Source organism: Brachyhypopomus gauderio, chromosome 9 (assembly GCF_052324685.1).
Source record: "Brachyhypopomus gauderio isolate BG-103 chromosome 9, BGAUD_0.2, whole genome shotgun sequence".
Lineage (NCBI taxonomy): Eukaryota > Metazoa > Chordata > Actinopteri > Gymnotiformes > Hypopomidae > Brachyhypopomus > Brachyhypopomus gauderio.
Genome location: NC_135219.1, coordinates 18,519,861 through 18,529,327, shown reverse-complemented (window position 1 = coordinate 18,529,327; position 9,467 = coordinate 18,519,861). Strand labels below are relative to the sequence as shown.

The window sequence follows — 9,467 nt, the reverse complement described above, 5'->3', positions numbered from 1 at the left end:
CATATGACTGCAGAAATGTTTGCAGATGGGGACGGGAGCTCTTCTTCTACCATTAAAGCAGAGTGCATGTCTGCAGCCGATAGTGATACAGTCTCACTTTGGAAGAGGTAGGAAAGCAAGTTTCCCACCCCTACGTCTGCATTCCTCAGACAGAAAGAACGCAACCAACACTATACTGCTTTGTACAGGAGGCTACGGAGGCAGCAGAAGCTATGGAGGTGATGGCTACAATGGGTTTGGAGGAGATGGTAAGGGCATTTATTTTCACAAGGGAGTACTGGGGTCATGTTGATGTGTCCATCTTTATTGAGAAAAGTGGACTGATTTAAGCCTTTCATGTCCAAGTCTCGGAAACTGGGCAATTAAGTTTAAAACCGACACATTCCTTTGTATGTCCTCAGGTGGGAACTATGGTGGTGGACCAGGTTATGGTGGTGGACGTGGAGGATTTGGTGGAGGTTCTGGTTATGGCCACCAGGGTGGGGGCGGCGGCTTTGGAGGATATGACGACTACAGCGATGGACGCAGTTTTGGTGGTAAGTATGGCTGATGGGGCCAAGCAGGTGTTATCACTGAAGACATTTGCACAAGCTAGTTGAAATAATTTGTACAGATCAGATGAGGATGTTTTATGATTTGGAGTCTCAGGCTATTTAACAATTTGTTAAAGAGCAGTTACATGTATACAGCCTTCAGAGGCTGACCCCACTGCCAGGATTCGGTGTACGCAGGAGGAGGGTGTCGCTCCCTCCATATCCGTATTGCCCCCTCGCGGAGCATCTCCGCCATTTCGGGGTCGGGGATCGTCCTGGCCAATGTATTTAAGGCTCTGACAAAAAAAAAAAACACTAATCAAACCATCGTTCATGAGAGGCCAGTATCTATTTTCATAATAATAAGATACAAAAATTTATTATTTACACAACCTTTTCTGCTTTTCTGATGAATGCTGGGTATGGTTTGCCACGGTTGCTAGGTTGTAACCAGGGACTCTAAAGCGCGAACACGAAGAAACCAGAATGGTGGCAGCCGAAGAGATAATGGCGGAAGCCAAAAAAGCTAAAAATTATCACTTTCATCCCGAGTGGGAAAATGACTACTTTTTTACTTATTCAAAGTCGGTGTGTCTGATCTGTAATGCTACTGTGGCCATACCGAAGAAAGGGAATTTGGAACAACATTTTCTCACAGTTCACAAGAGGTATACTAACGATTTCCCGGTGAAATCAGCTGTACGAACTGAGAAGGTAAATGGAGTGAGGAGACAGCTGGCAGCAAAGCAGGCAGTGTTCACGACACCTGGTCATAGGAGTAAAACTGCCACGGTAGAGTCTTACCGTGTGAGCCCAGTTCTGGCAAAGCGAAAGAAATGTTTTAAAGAGTTTTCAAAGAAGCATTTGTGGAGGCCAATAAATATTGGACTTATCTTCTCCTCCTTCCTGCTCTGAAGTTATATTTTCTAGAGTTATTGTGTGTATGTGTATGTGTGTGTAGGGTTGCCAACTCTCACGCATTGAGCGTGAGACACACGCATTTGACACACATCCGATTTCTCACGCTGAAAAAAATCTAGTTTATTTACCTCTGATCCATATCTATGATACAATGAGTTACTAGTTCGCCAACCACTGGCGAACTATCGATCGCGATATAATACTTAATTGGTGTCCATTTTACCCACCCACCCAAAAGATCAAATCTCACTCCAAGTGATCTTAAAAAGTTGGCAACCCTGTGTGTGTGTGTGTGTGTGTGTGTGTGTGTGTGTGTGTGTGTGTGTGTGTGTGTGTGTGTGTGTGTTAATCTTGGAATTACTTGTTTTTTATTTAGATTTGGGTTTTTTGACTGACCAGCCTTTTATGGAGTTTTTGACTGCTATTTTCTGTAGTTTTGGCGTGTATGTGGCTAAGATAAAGATGGTGTGAAGTTCTTGTGAGATTCTTGTTCTGTTTTCACAACCTATTTTTGATGCATTGATCATTTCCTCATTTGTTGGATTTACTGCTTATTCTCCACCTGGGCAAATAAAAAAACAACTACATTTGAACTGTGATTGGGGTTCCTTGTTTAATTGCCCGGCCCTTGTGTTTGACTTGGTAGATCTCGGCATGCCATCAACTTCAAAAGTAGATCTTGGTTAACAAAAGCTTGGGCACCTCTGCTCTAACTAATCTCTGCTATTCTGAGTGAAGAAGGCTTGTTTAATGTGATTTGCACCCTCCGAACAAACGGTCGTAGTTCGGGACATATTTAACTTATCGCTTAACCGAAGAAATTGTATGAGAGAGGACCGCTTGCTGATGATTTTCATGTAATTGTTTGTGGTTTGACCCAAAAATGACTGATTTATGACGAGTTAAACACAGAGGTAAATTTTGAAAAGGGCAATTCGGATTTTGATAAATTAACATGGGAACTAATGGTGCAGTTTTCTGTGCCTAGTGCCAAACAAATGCTCATAACTCTAAAACGAATTGATCAAATGATTAGATATCCCAGCGTGCTAGAAAGGACAAGTTTCTTTCCCATTAAAAATTTTAATGGAGCTTCTACGTGAAGGCCTAAGGATTTTACAGCAGTTTATCCAGGAGAGTTTTGATCATTTTTCATGTCTGCACACACTCTAACTCGCACTCTAACTAGCAGTTGTAATTGGAACATCTCTCACGTGATAAACGAGGGATTACGTAGAGATTCCACGCGAGTATTTGTGAGGTCGTTGTTAGGGTAACTATCGCCTTGGTAACTGTAAACTGATTAACCTATATAAGTTCGCTAGCTAGTCAGATGACTCATATACGCGCCATAACGTGTGTAAGAACATCGATCATTGATATTGTTCATTGATATTGTTCATTGATATTGTTCATTCAGAACAAACAACCTTAAGTTGATTATGGACTACAAGACAATGTTCCGGGATGTGCTGGTGAGGTCTCAGACCTACGAGAAGGAGCTGCAGCAGCTGGAGGCCAGCAAGCACCGAGCCCTGGAGGAGATGCAGCAGATGTTCGAGGCCGAGCTGGAGGAGACGACGCACGAGTTGGACCAGGTGAGGGCGCTGTGGTGCCGACGGCTCGGCCGCACGGCCACGTCCGTCTCCCGTCTCTATAGTTGCCAGGTTCGCGGTTTTCACGCCAAAAATTCTGGGGTCGCGGGGTGCGGTTTTTTGGGCTACTTTTGAGTTGGGCCACCGCGGGAGTTACAAGTCAACACAAAGAATCGATCGCGATATAATACTTAATTTGTCTCCATTTTAAACACTCGCCACCCAGCCGTCAACAACTTTTGGCTTTGGGCTAGTTTAGGCTGCTGGAGGGCGGGATATTTTTGTAGGACCTGGCAACCCTGCCCGTCTCACGTTTTCTTGAACCGTCCACCTAGTTGCGAAAACGTTCAGACTCCGTGTTTGGCTTGCAGCTCTGCTGGGTGCGTTATTGTAATCGGATATGTGACATCTGTAATGTAATAATGTATCACATGAAGTAGTTACTTGGATTTCCCCGCATGATGATGATTGAGCCGCGGCCATTTTCCTCCGCTCGCTGTCTAAGCGGTCGGTGATCAAGCGCGCTGTAATAAATCGCTGTTTTCATCGGTTTGTAGGAGCTTCTTCCCACAGTTTTGGTAATACAGTATGGCAATTGAATGAGCGCTTTCTCTCATCCCGTTTACTTCGCGTTTGGACCGTTCAAAAACATCGCTGGGCTGTTCAAAAGATATTAATAGATACGTGGACGGTTACATTATATTCTTGTTTATTGTTTCCTGAAGTTTAATCCCAGTCTGTACAGTTTAAGGTAGTTTTTTAAGGGTCCCAAGACAACGTGTTGGTCCGATGAACCATGATCACGGAAAAGAAATACTAGCTACGTGCTGAAACTAGAGCACATTTCTTGATCACAAGATTTCCTTTTGTTTTAGGTTAATTGCATTTAAAAAATTTAAATGTGAATATATTTGGACTGGCTTGATCAAATTTGACAATTAAGGCATCTTTTTTTGTTATATTGTGCTGCATCTAATAAAACTATTTTAAATGTGATTAAGTAATGTTGAAAAAAATGTCCAAGTCACTACATGAAGGTGATGCTACGCTGTAATATTCGTTTTGGAGATGTGTGCCACATTGTGTCAGTGTTGAAAATAAACATCTGTTAGTCTAAGTGGTTTTAGTTGAATAGAGAGCTCTGGGTAATGTATTGTACTGTGCAGGAGTGCTTTCAAGTCTGTGTTGGTAATGAGTGAGTGTTTCCGCTTTGCCCCAAGTGTTCTGCTGAGTGGTCCGTAGAGCAATTAGCAGCAGAGACAATATACACTTTGGTTGTGTTTGCTTTGGTATATAGAGCCCTCATTGGGCTACAAATCCAACTATCGTATACACTGAGGGTCCCGAAAGGTTCGTCCAGCATGTATGTTTACTTCGGAGTTTAGTACTGTCATGTGATCATTCAAGATCAAGGTCTCCAAGAAGAACAGACCCTTAGGAAAATGTGTAACACTTGGAGGGTCCCTTGACTGCCGACTGCTTAGTTTGTGCCATGGTACCAGCAGGGTGTTTCTCTCTTCTCCCCAGTGCCGTGACAAGTTGCAGCAGCAGGAGCGCGAGTTTGAGGAGACTAAAAATCAAATGGAGGCGGAAAGCAACTTTGAGCTGGAGGAAATGCGCGCCCAGTACGAGTGCAGGCTGCGCGAGGAGGAAGAGAAGCACTACTATCTCGTGGACACGGCGGCATACAGAAAGGTCAAGGTTGGTGGCGTCTTTCACAACCCTGCGCTCGTATATTGTTTCCATCACGCATCCCCACTCGTTTTTGTTTTAAAGGCCGGGGGGAATTTCTGGCCTTTCTTTGCGTGAGCCACGGCTTGACGTGCCTCTGTGTCTCTCTGTTGATGTGAATGGTGCAGATTATTGACCTGGAGAACAAAATCAAGAACAAGAACCTGGAGATCAGTCAACTAATGGAGTATAAGCAGAAGCTGCAGGAGGATGTCCAGTCACGGGACAAGGACATCGTGGCCCTGAAGTCGGAGATCCAGGAGAAGGACATGATCATCCAGGACAAGGTGGGGGGTCGTGCAGGCACCACAAGGCCAGCAAAGCTACTGACATTTTAGTGTGCACCACAACTGTTTGCCATTATTTGTTGAGGACCTGGCTGTTACTAGAGGGCTTGAAAAGCAATTAATACAGCCGGAAGCGCTTAACGAACAGACCTCCGAAGGTCTTGGCTCCGAGACCTGTGCTGTGATTTTTATAGTCGATTGGCTTTGTAACTTTCTCAAAATCAGAATTGGGTTTTTCACAATTTGCCTCTGTGCTCGTTCAGGCACCACACACACGCATACATACACACACACACACACACACACACACACACACACACACACACACACACACACACACACACACACACATCTCTCTCATACCCACTCCACACATACATACATACATCTCTCACAGACACACACACACACACACCTCTCATACAAACTCCACATACACACAGACACACACATACATACACCGCACTTAGACTTAGACAATCTTTATTGTCATTCATTGTACACAGGTGTACACAGAATGAAATTTCGTTGCATTTAAGCTCGCACGGAGTATACAGAGGAAAGTTATTGATAGTATCACAGAATTTAGATATAAAATATATCAATAGATTTTTTAGTAACCCAGGTTTAAGATTTAAGATTTCAAGAATGTGACCGTTGGCATCATCTTTCAAACCCTCTAGCATTTCCTTCAGGAAATGCAAATCTAGTTTTATTGATGTAAATCAGTGGCATATTTATTTTGAGGATAAAAAGCACATATTGTACATGCATTACAAAAATGTGGTTTACTAATGTGGTGTCTTTTATTAAGCTAACCACAAGATATTCAGAAGTGAGCTGTGTACTGTATTGGGCAGTAGATGAGAGGGGGTTCTGTTCCCTGCAGGAAACACACATTCAGGACTTGGAATGGAAGTACCAGGACCTGGAGAAGACTAAGATTGAACTGGATGAAAACCTCAAACATCTGAAGACCCAAATCGAGCCGAGAGAGATTTACCTCAAAGAGACGGAGAAAAAGATCCGGGAGGTAGGAACTGTGTTTCATTATACACAAACTGAATGGATCTTGTCCAGGTCTCTGTGAGAGTCACTGCATTTAATTAACGTCATTTAATTAAAGTAATTCTCTTTTTGGGAGAATCTTCAAGCACCCTTACTTCAGACACCTTATTGGAAACCATTACAGTATATGACTTCCACAGAACCAGAAAATAATTAACATGCATTTATGCAAAAATTTACACATAGTATTTGAATATAGCAGACGTGGTGTATTAATGAGTAGTAAGTGTTAATGAGGGACGTGGTGTATTAATGAGTAGTAAGTGTTAATGAGGGACGTGGTGTATTAATGAGTAGTAAGTGTTAATGAGGGACGTGGTGTATTAATGAGTAGTAAGTGTTAATGAGGGACGTGGTGTATTAATGAGTAGTAAGTGTTAATGAGGGACGTGGTGTATTAATGAGTAGTAAGTGTTAATGAGGCTGTTTTTGGTGTTTTTGTTAGATGACGGCTGCGTTGAAGCAGTACAAGTTGCAGAACATCCAGCTACATGTGAGCAATGATGAACTCAAGCGGATACTGAAAGCCAAAGAAAAGGAATTGAACACAGAGAGGCAGAAGGTGAGTGTAGCCAGGCCTCCCAGGGGGAGTGTAGCCACGCCTCCCAGGGGGAGTGCTGCCACGCCTCCCAGGATGTCACACCGCAGTTAAACCCAGGTGTCCGGTGCCACACACCTGCATTCATCTTGCTTGGGACTCTTGCATGCTGTAAAAATGTTTTGCAGGCTTAATTTGGACCATACTGGATGTGTGTGTGTGTGTGCTTGTGTTTGTGTGTGTGTGTGTGTGTGTGTGTGTGTGTGTGTGTGTGTGTGTGTATGTGTGTATATGTGTGTGCATGTGTGTGTATGTGTGTGTGTATATGTGTGTGTGTGTGTGTGTGTGTGTGTGGGTAACCTAGGGCAATAAGTTAGAGTGGTGCTTCTGTTTCTGTGTTTGGCCTTGTTTCCATGTTAATTTCCTAATTCAGACTTATAGACTTGCCTTTGTTATTTTTATTGATGTGATACGTAATTTATGCAAGAAAGTACTTTACAATTCCCCCCACCACACACACACACACACACACACACACACACATGCAGACCAAACCCTGCCTATAATAGCTTTGATTTCCCAGGTCAAGAACGGCGAGACCCTGGGCTGCAGGATAAAGACGGACATCATTAACTGCATTAGGGTATTACAAGAACCAAAGAAGTTAAAGGAAACTGTCCGCAAGCTGTATGAACATCATGTTCAAGGATCTGATGTGGTGAGATGAACACACAACACACACACACACACACACACACACACACACACACACAGCTCAGACCATTCATGTCTGGTTTTTGTTTACAGTGCCAGGAGGAGAAAGTCAGTGCAGACGTCCAGTCTGAGTTCCGCAGGCAGAGGGATTATCTCGAGAAGAAGGTGGCATCCCTGACCAGGAAGCTGGCTGAAAATGAACAAAAGCACAAATCACGCTATGACAAGCTCGCGGAGGTAGCGCCGACTTCTCCTTTAGTGTTGGCTTCCCAGTCCTGTTTCTTAAATGGGATGATCTCCAACGACTTTCTAAGACGTATTTTAGTTACTGCACGTGGTAGTCTGTGTCTGAGTAGGAGTGACCGTCTGCTTTTGCTCGCCACGCAGGAGAACTTCTTGCTGATCAGGGAGATCAATGAGCAGCGGTTGGCCCAGGATCACGTCAAGAAGCAAACACGTGCCATCCAGACTCAAGCCAGAGGGACCTTGTCCAAGAGCTCCACCCACCACAAGAGTAAGTGGAAAAAAATGGGGGCAGACAGCTGTTTTGTTATGACCAATGTAGTTCTTACAACTAACATTTCTCTCATCCTACACATACTAAGACTTTCTCATACTTTGTATTAGCGGCATAATTCAAGGATGTCTTTTCAACACTGGAAGGTGCTATTTATATGGCTGTATTATTAGCAGCGTAACAGTCAAAGGCTGCTTATATAAAAACTCCCCCCTTCCAGTATCTTACTTTTTGATTCGTTGTCACCCTGTGACCACAGCAATGGCAGAGAGGGCAGTTACGCAGCTGACCTCGGAGGACAAGACCGAGCAGAAGATCCAGTTACGGCGACCCAAGATCGAGAGGCTGAAGCTTCGTGGCCAAGGCCTTTCTCCGCCCCTCCCGGCCCTGTCGCCTAGCACCAAACTGCCCGCCCTCAAACTGCCCGCCCTCAAGCCGTGAGCACCGTCCACATCAATTCCACAGCTTCAGATGTGGACGCCAGAATTGTCATTTTATTATTGTTCTTTTTTTATTGTATAATAAAAACAGTGCTTGCAATGGTATGATTTTGGTACAGTTTATTTCTAGATTGCAGATTGCAAACTGGATTTCTAGACATTCTTATACTGAAATATGTAAATATACAGAATTTTTAAATAAAGGCAAGTCTAATATATATATAATTTATAAAAATATAATATCTAATATATAAAAATGTATAACTAATATTAATTCTAACAATAGAGGAATGTTCTGAATAATAAAATAGTACGAATTTCAGTAAATAGTGCATATTTACTCTCGGAAACGAGAACCAGCAGGCTTGCCTGAAACGCTACTCCCACATGATGACAAGCTCAGTTTAGGAAAAATTGAGGCCTCTAAACTTCCTCCAACTTAATGAGGACAAAACAGAAGTTCTCCTCCTAATCTAATGCTTAATCTCGCAGACTATCCCATTACACCTGGCTCAGTAGCCAAAAACCTAGGCGTCATACTCGACTCCGACCTATCATTTGATAAATACATAGATAATACTACTAGGATAGCTTTTCTACATCTCCGCAACATTGCCAAATTAAGAAATGCATTATCACAGGATGATGCAGAAAAATTGGTGCACGCCTTTGTTAGCTCCAGATTAGACTACTGTAACTCACTACTGTCAGGATGTTCAAATAGGAATCTAAATAAACTTCAAATAGTTCAAAATGCCGCAGCCAGAGTTCTGACCAGAACTAGAAAATTTCAGCATATCAGACCAGTCCTATTAGTCTTGCGTTGGCTCCCAGTTAAATTCCGTATTGAATTTAAAATTCTTTTAACTTATAAAGCACTGCACGTGCTTGCTCCTGAATACCTGCAGGAACTTATTTCCTATTATGAACCCTCACGTCCACTAAGATCACAGGGTGCTGGTCTTTTATTAGTTCCACAAATTAATAAGGTAACAGCAGGGGGAAGAGCCTTTTCTTATAAGGCCCCCCAGCTTTGGAACAACCATCCAAAATGCGTCCGGGACTCTGACACAGTCACAATCTTTAAGTCTAGGTTGAAAACCCACTTATTTAGTTTAGCGTT

The 9,467-nt window shown here is 43.1% G+C and overlaps 1 protein-coding gene across 1 annotated transcript; it reads left to right on the top strand.

Moving 5' to 3' along the window:
- The first annotated feature begins 2,754 nt into the window (after positions 1–2,754).
- Positions 2,755–8,345, top strand: LOC143522371 (uncharacterized). Its single transcript, XM_077016105.1, has 9 exons — positions 2,755–3,052; positions 4,577–4,750; positions 4,909–5,067; positions 5,957–6,100; positions 6,581–6,697; positions 7,257–7,391; positions 7,481–7,624; positions 7,775–7,901; positions 8,164–8,345. Exons 1-9 carry the CDS (start codon positions 2,897–2,899, stop codon positions 8,343–8,345), a joined length of 1,338 nt encoding a protein of 445 aa, XP_076872220.1. The 5' UTR covers positions 2,755–2,896.
- The last annotated feature ends 1,122 nt before the right edge of the window (positions 8,346–9,467 follow it).

Bases quoted from the DNA above. Each gene is read 5' to 3' on its own strand.
- LOC143522371 (XM_077016105.1), top strand. From the start codon at position 2,897: ATGGACTACAAGACAATGTTCCGGGATGTGCTGGTGAGGTCTCAGACC. The intron at 6,698-7,256 runs GTGAGTGTAGCC...TTGATTTCCCAG, and splicing joins TGAACACAGAGAGGCAGAAG to GTCAAGAACGGCGAGACCCT. The intron at 7,392-7,480 runs GTGAGATGAACA...TTTTGTTTACAG, and splicing joins ATGTTCAAGGATCTGATGTG to TGCCAGGAGGAGAAAGTCAG.